This window comes from Equus caballus, chromosome 9 (genome assembly GCF_041296265.1).
Source record: "Equus caballus isolate H_3958 breed thoroughbred chromosome 9, TB-T2T, whole genome shotgun sequence".
Taxonomy (NCBI): Eukaryota; Metazoa; Chordata; class Mammalia; order Perissodactyla; family Equidae; genus Equus; species Equus caballus.
The window spans coordinates 7,445,662-7,464,692 of record NC_091692.1 but is presented as its reverse complement, the minus strand read 5'-3'; the positions used below and the strand labels follow the sequence as shown (position 1 = coordinate 7,464,692).

The following is a 19,031-nucleotide window of genomic DNA, read 5'->3' as shown; positions in this document are numbered from 1 at the left end:
AGTAAAGCTTGAGAACTGCTGGTCCACACAGGTCTGTACACAGGTCCCTAAGGAAAGGTCCGACAGGACTCGCACCACCTGAGGGCCCTGACCAACTATCTTTATCTATATTCTTTTGTCCTTTTTCTTTTTTTAACAAAGAGTATTCATGCATTGCTCCTGTAAGTTAAAAGTAACTTTTTTAGATACTCCAGGTGCTAGGAAGGGATTAGGGGAATGGTTAACCATGCAATCGCAGCGGAAGAAGGCTGGTGAGATGGGAAAATGAGATTCCCTAAGAGTTGTCGAAATGCTGGAGGTCACAAAAATCATGAAAAACAAGCCCAGTAGGAATTTTACTCCAGAACTCTCAACAGAGTTCAGCTGGTCTTACTGGTGTCTTCCGTGGAGAGAGTGCATGACAAATATCAACCCTAGAAGGACAGCTAGCTACCGAAGGATAAAAAAGACAGAATAGGGGCTGGTGGCGTACTGGTTAAGTTCACACACTCCGCTTCGGCGGCCCGGGGTTCAGAGGTTCGAATCCCAGGCACAGACCTACACACTTGTCAAGCCACACTGTGGCAGCGTCCCACATATAAAGTAGAGGAAGATTGGCACAGACCTTAGCTCAGAGACAATCTTCCTCAAGCAAAAAGAGGAAGACTGGCAACAGATGTTAGCTCAGGGCCAATCTTCCTCACACACAAAGAATAATGCACACATTGTTTTAGAAAAGTTAAACTTGTACAGAGTCTTTTGTTGATTCTTTAGCACACTGCAGTGGCCAATAACACTCCCAGCCCCACTGTCGCCCTTCCATTTGCTGGGCTGTTCGCAGGGCACCAGGGCAAAGGCGACAAGCAGGGAGTTCTGAAACCTGAGTAACAGCCCTTGGTGAGGACATCTTGCCACCATCCCTTCACACCTGGATCAACCCTCTTCAGGGAAGTGGGACTGGAGACACACGTACCCCTGTACTTTATTTCCATTAACGTCATAGTCAGAAGTAAAATCGACCGTTACTGCCAATATTTATGGAGCTAAAATAACCCCACAAGTGTACTCAGGAATCCACTTTAAAAGAAGGTTTACGGAAACCTATAAATCTAAAAATAGGATTAGCTATACTTAATTTTCAGTTAAGAGAGGGCAGCAAGAGGTAACATTAATCTGTCTACTGTTGCTACAAGTCATGTTCCAAACCAGGGGTAAAAATAAGGGATATTTTACAAGGTATTATGAATTTTCCACTTCTACATTTTTTTTTAAGTGAGAGCTTAGTTGATTTGATGTCAAAAGTGCATGCTATCGGGGCCAGCCTGGTTGCCCAGCAGTTAAGTTCACACGTTCTGCTTCAGTAGCCCAGGGTTGGCTGGCTCAGATCCTGGGGGCGGGCATGGCACCGCTTGGCAAGCCATGCTGTGGTAGGCGTCCCATTTACAAAATAGAGGAAGATGGGCATGGATGTTAGCTCAGGGCCAGTCTTCCTCAGCAAAAAAAGAGAGAGAGAGAGAGGAGGATTAGCAGATGTTAGCTCAGGGCAAATCTTCTTCAAGAAAAAAAAAAAGTGCATGCTATCACCTTTGACACATCATACAATGGTTTTAAAAGCCAACATCTAAAACGGCCTAGATACTCTTACCTTAACTTTGCGATAAAAGATCAACTAAATTTCCACTCTCTATAACCAGTATCTTCAAATTTCACTGGACAGAAAAAGCTGAATAAAAGTACATTCTCACTCCTGCATTTTTGGGACATCAGCTACTCCAGTTTCAAGCTTTATTCTCTTGGATATTACGAGGTCATCACATCACAACCCGCTTGTTCTTTGATACAAGTAAAACCCCATCACGAAGTGATGCAGAACTACAAAGAAACAGCTGCATGCCGTTCGATTTTCTGGGCCACGCTCCTCCACAGCATAGGGAAAAATAATTTCTTTTTTTAACCTGAGAGCAAGGACAGTTCTCCTTCTCATCTCCCACCATTTAGCCAATTTTTTTCTTCCTTTCACAAGGCCGAATTTTTAGCTTTACCCATTTAAGACACTCGGATTCTTTACCCAGAGAAGATAAAGCAAAAAGTGTGGTTACAGCCTCATATAATAGAAATATCCAAGATAAAAAAATGATTAAATGATTTGCCACTACATCAAGAACAGTAAAGAAAAAAAAATATACCTCACCTCTAAAGAGAACAGACTTAAAACCTGAGAAAAAGAGCCGAGTGGAAGGCGGAAGGTATTACAAGATCATTTGGCAATCTATCTATTCCTAAATGATTAGGAAGCAAGTTAGGCTAAAAGCAAGGCACGGGCGAGAAGTGCCTTTATGTCACTGTTTGTCAGAAAAAGCCTAGGCATGTACTGATAAGCAGCTTTCAGTATCCAACAGGAGCCCTGCACACTGTTACTGCAACATTATTGAGGTGCTGGAATGGTGCAAAGCCGCTGTCTTCTTGGGGGTGAGCTTCCAAGGCGCCCTCTAGAACAGACATTTCTGAACACCCAGCAACAGCCAGAGGAAGGAGGAAGACCGCACCTGCCTCTACCTCCCCCACAGCCCCCACCTGGGGAGCATGTCAACCCTGAACATCCCCTCCACCCAGATCCCAGAGATGACGGGCCAGCCACACCCTCAGGGGACACCGGAGGGGCCAGGCCAGCTCACCCCTCGTGACTGACAGAATCAGGAGGGCACAAGCGAACTCCACCTGGGCTCGGGGTGGGGTGACCTGAGGCAGCGGCAGCGCACGATGCGGGGTGCAGTGCTGCTGTGAGCAGGCTCTTCCTCCTTCACAGCCCCTCCATCCCCCACCGCTGCATTCAACATCCACAACTGTGCCTGGCAAACCCAGCGTTCAAGATCTCCTAGGTGAAAAAGGCACAAGCAGGTCTTGAGCTCCCTTTGAACCAAGGAAACCTGATACCCTGAGCCTGTGTTTCAAGTCGATGCTTGCTCTTGCGCGAGGAGCCTGAATACTGACTCAACAGGCCGTGCGCAGGGAGGGAGGGGGCGGGGGACAAAGACCAGCGTAAAGAAGACGAGGTCTGCACGTTGCTTTCTACTTTCATTAAAATATGCTTCTGTTTCCAGTGGTGTATCTGTCCCTTAATGAACATGTATGTTCGACCGAAGAATGATGCTCCGACAGGAACAAGTCAATGTGGGAGAAAAGTGCTTCAGATCACTGAGGTCACTAGGCTTTTTATTGAAAAAACAAGGTTTTACTTTGCTTTTGGACATGTTTCTCCACTAAGAGCTTTACTTTATGCAAAAAAAAAAAAAAGATAAAGAATGAGTGCGAAGCATAGAAAGATACTAAATGCGTACATCCAGCTGCCTTAACTACGCGACGCTCAGTAAGTGAAGGAATAGTGGCCACAGCTGCCTCCCAAAAAAAGTGTGGGGACTGCATAGGGGGCTGCCCGTTGGCTTCCACTGGAATAATGGAGAGCCTCAGCAGGAGAAATTAACTCCTCAAGGGAGCCATGGTTCCCCGAAGCGGCCTGGGCAGGGAGAGGGGAATGTTTCCTCTCCAGCTCTCCCACGGCTCATCACCTCCTCCCCAGGACAGCGATCTCAAGACTGTACTTGCAGACCCAAGGATTCTGCGAGACTGTCATCAAGGCCTTTCACTCATCCATGGTTAACACAATGATTCACAGGAAAGCCCCTTACCTTTGAGACTTGGTATTACTAAATCAGCTCCACTTCGGCAAATTTACGTCTGTAACTAATCCATTTAAAATAAGGTCTCTTTACACAATTGAGAGGCGGTAAAATATTGTAGATAAACTACATGATACTGGGCAGCTCTTTAAGGCCCCTACACTTCAAACCCATCAGTCAAATGGAAATGGGAGCATGCATCCGCACAGAGCTGACGGGAGGGCCAGACAAGGCATTCACTGCCCATCACTGCCTGGCTGGAGCCTGGACCCAGGACACGCTCCATAAATGTCAGCGCAACTGCCAAATAAAATTCCTTCTTTTCCACACAGTACTGGTTGAAAAAGACTAAGAATTTCAAATTCTTCCAAAGCTGAAAGGCCAAAACCATCCCCGCCTCACCCTCTGCATCCTTTCATTCACCTTTTCCAACCTCTGAAGAAAAGATGAGCAGAACTGCCACACTGCAAAGGACACAAGAACATTGTTCTTTTGTTCAGTGCAGAAAATACGGATGTGAGGTAGTGGTATTAATGGGAAAATGAACATACATGAAAAATTCCCCAAAATTGCATTTTATTGTCAAAAGCAAAGGGTGACAAGGCAGACAGGCATCTTGGTCAGGAGAAGCAGGTCAGAGAGTCCGGGGTTCCCGTCGTTCTCTGCGGGCAAGTGCAGGTGCAAGGACCTAGAGCACAGATGGAAGGGGCGCCCACCCAGGAGCCCCTCCCTCAGCTCCAGGAGCCGGAGCACCTGCTGGTGGCCAATGCGTCCGGAGTCCAAGGTGGAAGTGACAGTATGACAAAGGACCACACCCTAGGATGGCCCCAGATTAGAACTGCAATTGACTGACTACTTCCCTCAATTCCTTTGAGAAAGCAAAATCAAAAGTTTCCTCTACATCTTCTAATAAGTTTTAAAAAGTATGTGGCCTCAAAGTATTTCTATTTTGCCCAGAATTCATAAAGAGAGGCCCAAATAGTTAAACGAATAAAGCATAATTTTTGAAAATTCCCAATGAATAATTTGAAATATTTTTTCTAACCTTTGAATCTTTACATACTCACCAAAAAAAAGAGAGAGAGAGACCTAAATTAGCTTAGCAATAGCAATGAAATTAATTAATAACAAATGAACAAACTAGGAAATCCACGTTCAGGGTTTTTTCTTTTTATTCTTACAGGAAAAAAATGTAATACTAACAGGAAACATAAAATATATTGAATAAATCCACAAAATCTCTTAAGCAAAAGCAAAAGAAAAGAACAAGAAAACTCCTGAATTCCATTTTTTGCCCAAAATCGGGAAAGATAAAAAGAGAAAGAAGAGGGGCCGGCCCGGTGGCGCAGCGGTTAAGTTCGCACGTTCTGCTTCTCGGTGGTCCAGGCTTTGCCGGTTCGGATCCCGGGTGTGGACATGGCACCACTTGGCAAGCCATGCTGTGGTAGGCGTCCCACATATAAAGTAGAGGAAGATGGGCATGGATGTTTGCTCAGGGCCAGTCTTCCTCAGCAAAAAGGGAAGGACTGGCAGTAGTTAGCTCAGGGAAAATCTTCCTCAAAAAAAAAAAAAAGAAAAAGAGAGAAGAAAGAAGAAAATGGAAATTAGGTGGAGAAAAAAGACAGGAAAAGAGAGAAAGGATAAGAAAAGGAAAAAGGAAAAGCAAAGACAGGCGAGAGAAATATTCACACACAAAGGCGATTGAGGGGAGCTGAAGTGTGATTTGAGTTGCAGTTCACGCAACACTTTACATTTTAGGGAATTATCAGTTATCTTAGTGCCCTTTGAAAAGTCGGTTGTTCCATCAGAGTTCACTGCTTTTCAAATTTAACAGCTACAGCCGCCATTCTGAACAGAACACTCAGACTGCGACAATGTCATCAGACCATCTGCAGTGACCACAGCCTCAGCTAGAGGCAGAGAGCAGGAGCAGGACGCCCAGGACCAGAGTCCCTTCTGGGGGCTAAAGAGAGACAGTAAGTTTGGGAAAGGATTGTGATGTTGGAGAAAATAAAAGTCCCTAAACCAAGAGAAGTCTGTCGTGTTCTCTTTACTATGGGCCAAAATTTTCATTTCATCCCTAAAGCAATGAGCGGTAGCAATTCATTCAAAAATCACCAGAAGAGGCGACTGGATGGTATATTTCTCTTTCCACAATGACCTGAGGAAAAGAGCTGCCTGACTCCCCAGTTGGGGAATGTCACTCTGGAAAGAAAGTCACTGCTCCAGAGAAGCTGAGCGAGACCACGGAACAACTCCAGACACTGCACCATCAGTGCCACCGGCGAGCTGCGCCATGAAGAGAGTGAGCGCTCACCCTTCAGGTCTGCCCCGAGAAATCATCAGTTTAAAAAAAAATCACAGCTTTACTATGATTTGGCACAAATGTCACCTCTAGACTAAATTGCTTCTCTGATTCTCATCCCACTCAGAGAAAGTATCATCCTTTCATTCGGCAAATATTTAATAAGTACTTATTCTCTGCGAGGCTCTTACGCATTAAAGTGAATTATTGCTTATAGACTTGAGCTCCTTGAAGGTCAAAATCTAGGGTGAGACTATTAAACCGCATTTTGCATTAAAAGCATTTAACTAAAACCAGTGACATACAGCAGAATAGCAAATCCTGTTACACTCCCTTGCCTCTGGTTTCTTCTCTCATTTTACAAACACACACAAATGGCAAACTACCATCCTCTCTGAGTTTAAAAACAAAAAACACCAATCAACACAGGCCAGCACATCACCGTCACTTAATCCAAATCTCCCTTCGAAACACACCACCCGGCTTCTCAAAAGAGCGGTCTCCCCTTTTGTGTCGCCCCCCTTGACCATTCCCACAGGCCCGAGGTCCACTCCTCTTCTCTTCAACCCCATCCCGGCGCAACGAGCTTGCGTCTCAGCGTTATCCATCTCAGCATTATCCACGACTGGTCCTCATCACCAACGCCAAGATCTACTTTTTCCCCTCAATCTACTTGGCCTCTCCAGAGCCTCTGAAAGTCAAACTCTATTTCTGAACTCGCACCTTCCTCTCCCTGCTCTGGAATGTTCCCATTCCAGGCTCTGTCTTCTTTTTACTCTACTTTTTTTCCTGGGCTGTCTCAGCAGCTTAATGGTGTCAAACACCACATGTGCTAATATGTAACTAACATGCTAATACTTAATAGCTTCCAGTATCACGTGGCTCCCCAACCTTATATCCTGCCCAGCTCCTTCTCTCAGAAATCCATATTTCACTCCTGACCCTAACCATGTGGACATCCACAAGGACCTGGTGGTGGTTTAAAAGCATGTGCACGCATTCATTGCCATTCTTCTCACTAAAAGTGAAGTCTAATTTCCCTCTCCTGGAACATGGGCTGGCCTTTGGGACACATTTCTAACTAACCGAATGAGGAGGAAGTGACGCCACGTGACTTCAAGGCTGGGTCATAAAAAGCCACACAGCTTCTGCCTGGTTCAATCTCAGGACTCCCACCTTGGGAGCCCTGAGCTAACACGCAAGACGTAAGACCAACAGCACGGTCTCCAGCAAAAAACAACACTCCACACAGGCAAGCAAACAGGCATCATCAAACAGACCCAGGCTGTTTGAGCTGGAGAGACCCTGCAGCTCAGGTGCCCGAGGAGCCCTAGCTGTTGGAATCTTCCCAGTACAACCGCCCCCCCATGAGAGCCAGAGAGCCCTCGGGTGACCCTACCCTCATGCTGCCAGTCGCCCCAGCCAAGGCTAAGCAGAGCTGAGACAGGCTGCCCAAAGTACAGATATGTGACCATCACAAACGCTGTTGTTTTAGACCACTAGGTTTGGGGTGGTTTGTTAGGCAGCTTTGGAGAACCAGAAGAGGCCTCCAATGTGACGTAGCCCAAACTAAATTCATTACCTCCCTCCCGGCATCTGCTCTTCTTTCGATATTTTCTATCCCAGTTCCTTTCCTATGCAGTCTGAGAGCCCCTCTCTACTCTTCTTTATCCTCAGACTCCTCCCCCCCACCTCGTCTGACTCCTTCTAACCCCAGGTCTCTCGGGAATCCAGCACCCCACTCCATAACCTCCTCACCTCTGGAGGGGAACAGAGACACCCCCTACCTGGTTTGCTGGTACCTTCTACTCAACTGCCAAAATGATACTCCAGAAGGAAACTCCCACACACCTGCCCCCCCTTATCTCCTCCAGAATACGGTCCCGACTCCCGATGCCAGGCACAGCCCACCCACACTCCCCGGGTGATCACCTTCAACTCCAGCCACAGGGAATTTCCCAGGATCACACCCACCTTTTGGCCCTTTCATGCCTCTGCCCCTTTGCACTGTTGCATCTTTTTCACAAATTCCCTTCCTCACCCTTCTTTCTCTCACCACCTACAAACTCTCCTACTTAGCCTTCAAGGCCAAGTTCAAAGGTCATCCACTTTGAGAATCCCCTTTCTCACGACCCAGCCAGAGCCACTCACTTCCTCCTCAGTCACAGTCACACGGACCTTACAACACTCACTTCGCTAGAGTGGCCTCTCTATGTTTGTCTCTCCAGCCTGGCCTCTGAGCCTGCAGGCAGGCATGCTATCATATTTGTCTCTAAATAAATGAAATGTTTGATTTGACTGGGGAAGCACTGAGTTAGCACTTCACAGAAAAATCTAACATTCAGTTTCAGAATCAGTATCGACTGAGCACCAGTGCTATTCAAAAGATTTTTACTTAACTTTCCCAAACTCTGAGATATTATCAGCCTCAAAGGGGTTTAGTGACTTACCCAATGTCTCACACTGAGAAAGTGACGAAGCCAAATTTTGAACCAGATGTAACTTCGAGGCCAGCATTCTTTGCTCTATGCATTTACACTTAGTTCTGACCCACGAGGAGAGGCACACAGCCATATGCTGGTGCAGACACGCTTCCTGGTGCTCCCTCCCATGGATGCTACATAGCAGCTACTCCTCTGCACAATACGTTTGAGAGGAAAAGGGAGGCTGCATGTAATGCTTCGGTAGTATAACATGTTGCATAAGCACATGTACTCTGTAGCCAGCTGTCGCAGATTTAAAACCCAAATCTGTCCATGTCAAGCTCTGTGCCCCTGGAGAAGCCACTTCTCCATCCTGTTCACACCTTGTTTCTTCATTGGCAAAGCAGGGATGTTATGAGCACCTGCTCACAGGGCTTGTTGTGAAGATTTTCAAAAAGGAAATGCAAAAAGCATTTAGAACAGAACCTGGCATACAGAAGACACTCAACGAGTGCTGTTGCTGCTGCTGCTGGTAGTAGCAAGAGTGGCCTAGTAAAACCCCAGCAGGAAAACTCAAGTAAACGCAATGCCCTGCAGATTTTAAGTCCCCTTAGCTTCCAATTTTGTTTTAATTAGTTGGAGGGAAAACATCTCTAAAAAGCATGAAGTGGCTCTAGCCCTTTAAACAGGTTAGCAAATGTAGTGTAAACTTTTCTGGGACTCCAAGTTATTCTCTTAGAGACAACAGGTGTGGGACGAAGTTTCGGTAGCACGCTCCACACCTAGCAGAGTGCGTATGGGGAAGGTGTGGTCGTTCAGTTTCTGTTTCCTCACGTAAAAAATGAAAATAATACCAGCCCTATCACCCTGCAGTGCAGAAAGACCAAATGAAATAATATGTAAAGAAGTTAGTAGGAGCTCTGTCACAGCCAGGTGGTATCATCACCACCATCACCATCACCACCACAACTATCATCATTCTGAGTTCTGATAAAGTGATGGACCGAAAGTGATATACTCAGTATATACCAAAACGGAAGGTTGGTCACCCCTTTGCTAAATGCCCAGACAGCCAAGATGTCTACATTTTCCCAGCCCTTCTCAATTACATTCAAAGAAAACGTCTAAAATGTATTGAGACTCCCCCCATGCCTCCTGAGCTTAGGACACATTATAAGCAATTAACTGTGATAGAACAGCCTAGAAAATGCATTTTGGAAAGTATTTGAGCACTACATCCAACATCCTTTGGAGGATAAAAATTTAACCATCACTGTCTCTTCTTCTGTATGTATACGTATACACACATATTCTCACGTACGTACTTCAGAAGTAAAGTACCAATTTGGCTTCCACTTACAGACCAGATTTTCAGTGATTATATATAAAATTATAAGCACATTTGGAACATATATTCTTGTCTTCCTGCCAAACCATTATCTTTCCCTAATTCTTAGCCTTTTCTGTCTAATCTCATCTGACTCTATCTACGCTAGAAACCTTTCCAATTAATGTATGTACAATAGGACAAGCATCTATGGAGTACCCGCTACATACACTCTTCACCGATGGCTGGGAATACAAACAGAAGCCCAGTCTCCTGTCCTAGTGACACTTTATTTCTAGCCAAGTAGAGATCCTAGAGGGCTGAATCAACTATTATTTTCACTCCTATAGCCCTACTGATTGCACCACAAGCTCCTTTCCACACCACAGTGCCTCCAACAAAGCTGAGAATACAACGGGTGAAGTTTGACCCTATTAAGTAAGTTCCCAATCCAAAACTTTATCAAGGTCATGTTTCGTGTGATTTCTAAATTGACATTTACATTTGCATAACTCTTACATGAAACATACTAACCACGCCTATAAGTCAAGGCATGTAAATTAGTAGTCCTGCCTGAAATCACTATTTTTAGTACTAATTACAAAAGTGTCTAAAGAGAGAAGAAGACACAGAGAAGGAAGTTTTGAAAGCTACTCAGAACCAAGGAAGTTACCCCAAAAAAATGCCTCTTAGAAAATATTTGCTCTTAATACTGTATTTTGTTAGTAAAAATAACAAGATCCAACATAACAGAAATGAAAATAAAAATAGAAAAAATAAATATTTGCCACAAAACACAAAGGTTTAATATGGTGGGGGGGGGGGGTGGCCAGGAGGATAAGAACGTGAAGACACACTAAGATCCTAATTGTAAGCAGTGAGGAAGTAACAATGTCACAAGGGGAGTACAAATGGCTAATAACATCTGCAGCCTCTCCAGTAAATGAAGAAATTTTAAGTGAAAAGAGATGGCATTTTTCACCTATAAGCTTCATAATTTTCTTTTTTTTAAGGCAATGACATCTGTGCAGCAAAGGAAAAAAACAAGAGTGAAAAGGTAACCTACAGAACGGGACAAAATATTTGCAAAGCATGTATCTGATAAGGGCTTAGTATGCAGAATATATAAAGAACTGCTACAACTCAACAAAACAACAACAAAATCTAACCAAATAATGGGCAGTGGACTCGAATAGACGTGTCTCCGGAGAAGGCATACAAATGGCCAACAAGCCCACGAAAAGATGCTCATCATCACTAACCCATCAAGGAAATGCAGATCAAAACCACAGTGAGATACTGTCTCACACTCATCAGGATGGCCACCATGGACAGAACAAAATAACAAGTGTTGCTGAGGACGTGGAGAAGCTCGAACACCTGCAGCCTCCCCCTCTCCCCAGTTCTTTGGCTTCTGCAGGCTTCCCTCTTCCCTTGAAAATAACTGTTGGTGGGAATGTAAAATGGTATAGCCACTCAGCCACTATGGAAAACAGTATGAAGGTTCTCAAAAAGATTAAAAATAGGGCCGGCCTGGTGGCGCAGCGGTTAAGTGTTCATGTTCCGCTTCGATGGCCCGGGGTTCACTGGTTCAGATCCCTGGTGGGGACATGGCACCGCTTGACAAGCCATGCTGTGGTAGGCGTCACACGTATAAAGTAGAGGAAGATGGGCACGGATGTTAGCTCAGGGCCAGTCTTCCTCAGCACAAAGAGGAGGATTGGCAGCAGATGTTAGCTCAGGGCTAATCTTCCCCCTCAAAAAAAGGAAATCCTACAATATGTGACAATATGGATGAACCTCAAGGACACTATGCTAACTGAAATGAGCCAGTCACAAAAAGACAAACGCTACATGAATCCACTTATATGACACACCTGATGAAGTCAAACTCATAGAAAGTAGAATGGTGGTTACCAGGGGCTGGGGGAGAGAGAAATGCAGCTGTTGTTCACTGGGTTCAGGGTTTCAGTTATCAAGATGAAAAAGTTCTAGGCAACTGTTGTACAACAAGGTACATATAGTTAACAATACTATCCTGTACACTTAAATATGGTTAAGATGATAAATATTATGTTATGCGTTTTTTACCACAGTAATAAGAAAAAAAATGACAATGAAAATTGATTTCCAGAAAGCCATTTAGCAAGAGGCATCAAAAGTCGAAACACATTCACATCCTTTGACTTACTGCAGGAAATCCATCCTAAAACAATTTCTCGTAAAGTAATATAATAGCTAAAATGGAAAGCAATCCATATTCCAGCAGAGAAGCAGTTAAACAAACATCAAATGGTGAAAGGGAGCAGTCATCAAAAATTATAGAGATACTTTTTTTTAATAGTGTGTTATAATTCTTATTATATAATAGTATGCAAAACAGAATATAAAACTGCATGTATAGTATATATAGTACAACCATGATGTACACATATTGGGGCATTCAATAAAGAAAAAAACCAAACTCTGGGGCTGGCCCCATGGCCAAGTGGTTAAGTTCGTGCACTCCACTTCCCTGGCCCAGGGTTTCACTGGTTCAGATACTAGGCACAGACATGGCACCGCACATCAGGCCACAATGAGGCAGCGTCCCACCAGCACAACGAGAAGGACCCACAACTAAAAATATGCAACTATATTCCAGGGGGCTTTGGGGAGAAAAAGGAAAAATAAAATCTTAAAAAGAAAAAAAAAAAAAAAGACCAAACTCTCATAAAAAAGAAAGAGAAAGGGAGAATGGAGGCAGGGAAGATAGAGGGAGGAAGATAAAGCTATACCAACAGGATGTCTGTTGAATTTTCCTCTAGACAACCTGGTTCTAATGTTCATTTGGAAATGAACTGTAGCAAGAAGAGCCAGAAGAAAATCTAATGATAAAAAGAAAAAGAGAGTAATCTGGGGAGACTAGCCCTTCCAGACATTTTTACATATTATGAAGCTACAATAATTTACACAGTTAGCACTGCTTGTCACGGACAGAGGGCTACATTCTACAAACGAAGAAAAAGACTTGGGGCTGGCCCCGTGGCCCAGTGGTTAGGTTTGAGCGCTCCACTCCGGGAGCCCAGGGTTTTGCTGGTTTGGATCCCGGGCGCAGACATGGCACCGCTCGTCAGGCCACATTGAGGCGGCACCCCACACAGCACAACCAGAACAACCCACAACTAAAATACACAACTGTGTTACTGGGGGGATTTGGGGAGAAAAAGCAGGAAAAAAAAAAGAGAAGATTGGCAACAATTGCTAGCTCAGGTGTCAATCTTTTAAAAAAAAAAGAAGAAGAAGAAAAAGACAAATAACACAATAGAAATAGTGGCAAAGTATATGGTCAGACATTTTACAGAAAATGAGATATAGATCTTAAACATAACAAAACAAGTACAATCACCTTCATATTAAGGAAAATATATAATAAAACACACACTGAGAAACCCCTTTTTCCTGTAAGATAAGCAAAGATGAAGAAGTGTGACAACACCCTGGCTACATGATGGAGAGAAGCAGATGCTCACACATTCCTGGTGGAGCATAATTGGCACCACTTCCCCGGAGCGAGATTTACTGCTATCAAAACTGAACAGTCACATTCTTCTAAGAATTCTTCCTACAGACATACTGGCACATTTATCAGATGACTTGCACAAATTTATCTGCTGCAGCTTTGTTTTAAGAGCAAAATCTTAGGGGAAACCTAAATGTCCATCAACAGGAAAGAAGTTAAATATTGCCCATTATTGTACATAACATGGAAGACCCACAAAGAGACATCTACAAATAGCCATTAAAAAGGCAGCAGCTGGATATAACATTACGCTGAATGATCTCTAAAAGATATACTGTACTTAAGTGAAGGAAGTCAGGTGTGTGGGAGATCAAAATTTGCCACTCCAAATGTGTCTCTTTGCCTTGATTATTTTTACCAACAAGACTCAGAAAGAAACTTTGACCTTCCCCCTAAATGCCTAAAAGAATTTAACACAGAAGGTCTGTTTCAGGAAGGAACACACACCATAGATGCCTACAGTATAACACGAACTAGGTGTGGTAGACAGGGAGCAACCTAGCCCTCCCCATGTGCCATTGTCTTTGTGAGGTGTGCAAACATTTGTTTACCAAACATCTGCTTTTCCATCTCCATGTGAATTGCCTTCCTCCCCTCTGAAGTCCCAAACCACTACTCCCAACGTTCTCCTTTATCTTTAGCTGAAGATGGTATTTAAGGTGGTGGCTTCGGCCATTTTGGCAAGTTACTCAGTTTTCCTGGGTTTATCCCATGTATACATGCTACTAAATTTGTTTGATTTTCTCCTGTTATTCTCTCATATCAATTTAACTCTTAGACCAGCCAGAAGAACCCAGAGGGTAGAGGAATACTCTTCCTCCCCTACAGGTGCTAAACAGTTTGTGTGCTACAGTTTATATTATATATATATATAAAAAACATATTATATATATATATACACACACACACACACACACAACATATATATATATATATATGATGTATTTAAATATAAATGTATGTATACTATACACACAGAATCTCTCTGGATGAATAGAGAAGACACTGGTAACAATGTTGGCATTGCTATCCAAGTGAAACAGCCTGAGAAACAGGAATGAGACGAAGATTTGCATTTTGCAAGCTTTTACTCATTTTGAATTTTGTATCACATGCATTAATTACCGGGTCATGCTAGTCAAAATGATGTTAGAGAAACACACTATTTTAAAAATACACCGAGAGGAAAAAAAGGCAAGTTACAAAATGAAATATTCAATAAGAGATTATTTTGTGATTTGTTTAAAAGGACAGATATATATGGATGGGTATAAATCAATATATTAATAGTGATTTTTCAGAGTAGAATTATAGGTGATTTTATTTTCTTTTTCTCCATCTACATTTTCTGATTTTTCTAAAATGAACAACTATTCTCAGGTTCCAGAAGTATTTTTAACTCAAACATTTTTTTTTAACTTAAACATTTAACTAAACATTTAAATCCCTTGATCCCTTGACGTTTTTCTAATAAAAATAGATTGCTAAGATGATGGTTTCTGTACAGCTGGGACCCACCCAGTTTAAACAAAATTCGGGAGAATCTCAGAAGAGAGACTTTACAACAGTCTACAATTAAAATGGAAATAATTAACCCCAAAAGGAAAAGAAAGTCATCTTAGCCTACAACAAAAGGATCAGCAGCACAGAAGTTCAGGGGATTTCTGGCGTTCTCTTTTGTTTTGAACTGTGAGGCTCTTTGTTTTTATTATATGCATAGATTATTCTGTTTCGAGATCTTGCTAACAGAGCCCAACCCTCGCACCACTCAGCATCTCCCCTAGGGACCAGGCAGGCTGCTGCAGAAAAATAAATGCAGGAAGTGAACGTGTGCACAAAGACATTAGCGCCGTATGGAAAGCGAGACTCCACCAGAGAAACCAAGAACCAGGGCAGGTCACAACCAGAGATTTGTGAGCAGACCCTCCAAACTGTCACCCATTCATCTCTACATCTGTCTTCCTTTTAAACGGGACATCTCCCATTTTGTTATTTCTAAGGCATAATTACAATGGTGAAATGACAGTGACACATTATTGTGTCACTGTTTTCTTGCAGCCCTCCCCTCTCCCCAGTTTTCTGACCCCAGCAGCCTTCCCTCTATTCCTCAAAATAAAGTTTTGGGGTTTGTTTGTTTTCAATTCAAACACAGATGAAATGCTTAGTGGCTAGGTGACTGTCACTTCAGTACTATGGTGCTAAACTACAGGCTATTACTAACACAAGATAAATATTTATTCAGCCCCATAAAAGGCAGACAGGAGGCTTTTTACACAATGGATGCTCTAGTTAGCACGCTGCACTTTCAAAGGAGGAAATACCACACCCGTCAAAAGTGCTGTGCTGGGCTTAATGCGCAGAAACTCCTGAGAGCCACTCTGCCGTTGAAGGCACAGCTTGAACCATCTGATGTTGACTGAGCCCTCAACATTAGTGGAGTATTGCACACAAAGTCTGGGTATAAAAGGTGGGAAAAGTAGAATCCGGGCCTGATACTGAAGAGCATTAGAATACGTGGTTGAAAACATAAGGAAATTGTTCATTTTAAAACTTTATAGCTCTGTTAGATAACACTAGTAGCAGAGAATGGAAGAAGGATGGTATAAAGAGCATTTGAATAGAGAAACACAGTTAAGACAACAGGTAGGGCACTTAATTTTGCATCTAGAGTTTTTTTTTAAGAGAGACAAACACAACAAACTCCACGAATATTTTTAAAAGTAAGTTAAACAAATCCTGAAGTGGTCTGACTCGGCTTTAAATACTTTTGCAAAAATCACAATTCAAGAGACACAGAGTTTCATCAACCTCACTTCAGCCAACATCGTTTGCTAGTGACCGTGCAGGTCTCCCCTCCCAGGTTCCTCCTTTCTCACAGCAACCAGGAGTCTCACTACGGATCACTGAAGACTGAGCCGTCCACTCCACTAGTTGCAAGACATTCCACGGAAACTTACCCTCCACGTCCAACACAGCCTTATCAGCAACTTTCTCCACCTAAACACAGAGTTCTGCTTCTCTAAAATACGGAGGGAAAAAAAGCCCAGGAGGAAGCAGGAAGCAGAGGGCAGTCAGGGGTTCCAACAGATGGAAGGTGCTCTTGGCCACTTTTCCCTTTCATCTCAGGCAGTCAACAAACATTTTTGAGTACCTACTATGTGCCATGGGAACATAAAGACAGAAAGGCAAAAGACACAGGCAGCTGGAACAAAGAGTGTAAGGAAAGGCCATGACAAAGCTGCTGCATCGAGCCGGCGAACCTTCGAAGGCAGGTGACTCATCTCAGGTGACTCATTCTTCATTCTGAGCCAGTCTCCAGACTCTCCAGTTCCAGAGGATGGATTCCGCTGCCCTCCAGGAATAAAAATTAAAAACAAGGACTAACATGATTAACAAACATCTTGACCAAAGAAAACTGCAAACTAGAGACAGAAAAAGCCTCCTCTTGTAAGACAGAGAATTGATGAAATATGTCTTAGACACACACACACAAAAACTTGTCTTCTAAAACCACACAAAATACAGCAGCAAATTGGAATACTGTATTGCAGCAGGACTAGTGACTACGATTCTCACCGGCCAAGCCAGATTACAAAATCTAGCAAAATTCACCTCGGTCAAACACAGCTGTCCAATCTACCTTGACAAATACCAAACATAGCTATTCTAAAAACATCATCATGTTAAATATGACGATGAAAGACATACACAAATATGCGTGTTCACACATCTGACACCTCCATCACGCCCATTAAAAACCAGACAGAATAATGCTGGCTTCCATGGTGGCCCCTAGGCCTTCTTGTAACAATGCATGTAAGACCTGTAATGAGCGTTCTGCCTCAACCCGTGAACGTCTGCTCTGTGCAAATCACCATGCTACCCAACTGTGGACAATCAAAGATGACGTCCAAGCTTCTAACTTACCCTCAAGAAGTTTAAAATATGGACACTATGTGTGCGTGTGGACATAAACATATATAACGTCCTATATATGCAAAATATATATTACATATTGTACATAACGTTTATACTATCAGCGCTCATATGCTGAGTGTGAGATTAACTTGAGGGGTGGGGAAAAAGGAAGGGTTGGAAGGCTCCCCAGATTCTCTTACAACTTATAAAAAGTAAAATACAAAACAGCACATATGGAATATGGTTTGATTTACACAAAAACTCATATGCATGAAGGTAAATACTGGAGGCTAATAAGCAAAAAATGAAAATTGCTGTGTTAAGACTCAAAACAGGAATATTCCTATCCCCCCTTTCTAAAATTTACCTTAATACTGTTTTGGGGGCTTTGTTGTTGTTTTAGCATTTATCTATCTTTTTAAAAGCGTGCCATGCATCTGCCTTACAGTCACTGGTTCTTTACCACCAAAGATCTCTAGGATGTAGCAATATTTAAATCTGAAAACCATAACCCACTGTTGCTACATCTCTCCTATTGGAGGCAATTTCACTTGATACTATTTTCAGAAACAAGTGCCTCCAAAGCTATAGTAATTATGCTAAAGGTTGTGCGTTGCAGGGTTTCACCTTGATGGGTAAAAGACCCTTACCATGAAAAGTTCTCTTCCCCTCAAATAAACCCACAGACACCACTCACAATCTGGGGACACCTGGCACATCAAATATCTGCATGCAAAACCATCGCCATTGGCTCAAACGCCACCAAAAATCCTAACCGCGTTAAGCAGAAGAGGGCAGAAAGTCTCAATATGGGAAGGATTTCATGTTCCCATCTGGACGGGAGAAAGGATCCACGGTCCTCAGTTGCCATCAGTTCCAAGAGCTGGCTGCCCAGTCCTCCCTTCGCGCCGCTTCCACCCAAAGCGCACCACAATCCGCAGCCCCGGCTCCGTAAGCCTGGCGCCAGCCCCTTCGCTGCCTCCCAGAACCTTCTCTCTCGATCTCTCTCTGTCTCTGTCTCTCTCTCTCTCTCTCTCTCACACACACACACACACACACGCACACACTCACACAGACACGCCGCCCCATCAGCCCGCTCCGGCGCCCAGAGCCGGTCCCTCCCGCTCGGCCACACCAGGATGCCGTATCCGGCTCGGGGAGGTGTAACTTGCGGCCGGGCACGCAGGGCTCGGCACCCGCTCGGCCGCCGGCCGGGGACGCTCCGCACCTGTTCGGGCGCCGGGCCGCACACAGCCCCGCGCCGCCCTCGACCCCGCGCCCGCGCCCGCGCCCGCGCCCCTGCCCAGCCCGGAGGCGCCGACCCCGCGCCCGCGCCCAGGCCGGAGGCATCCCGCAGACCTTGCTCGCCGCGGTCCATGGCTGCGGCCGCCGCCTCGCGTCCTCTGCGCCTCCGCCGCGCCGCGCCGCCCCTCCGCGCCTCCGCCCCGACTCCCGCGAAGTCCCCGCCCCCGAGGCGGCGCCGCCCGCCCTCGCAGGGAGCGCGCTCCCGGGGCGGCACCCGGCCACCTGACCCGGCGACCTGTGCGCTCCGCCGCGCGGCGCGGGAGGAGGGCCCGAGCGCGGCCCGAGGAGGGAGCGGGGGCGCTGCCGGGCCAGCGGGAGGGCGCCTGTGCTCCGCCCTCGAGTCGTTTACCGTGGCACAAGTTTCCCGAGGCCTCCAAGACGCCCCGGGCCTGCCTCTGCCGGCACCTGCTCTTACGTGCTTACGGAGTGCAAACCACGAGAAGGTTATTTACAAAGGCCAATGGCTCTTTTTTCCCTTACACGTAGTATTCATATTCTCCAATACCGAAATAATGCCCTATGGTATCTTCAATAG

The 19,031-nt window shown here is 44.6% G+C and overlaps 1 protein-coding gene across 5 annotated transcripts in view; it reads right to left on the bottom strand.

The window, feature by feature from the left end:
* Nucleotides 1-18,704, bottom strand: part of TPD52 (tumor protein D52) — a 105,101-nt gene extending 86,397 nt beyond the window's left edge. For all 5 annotated transcript variants that reach the window (XR_011421219.1, XR_011421218.1, XM_023648417.2 and 2 more), the window contains exon 1: nt 18,551-18,704. Coding sequence is in view for 3 of the 5 variants with exons in the window: in XM_023648417.2 (XP_023504185.1) it covers nt 18,551-18,569 (19 nt within the window). In the remaining 2 variants the exon portion in view is untranslated. The remainder of the gene's footprint in view (nt 1-18,550) is intronic.
* Nucleotides 18,705-19,031: the final 327 nt, after the last annotated feature.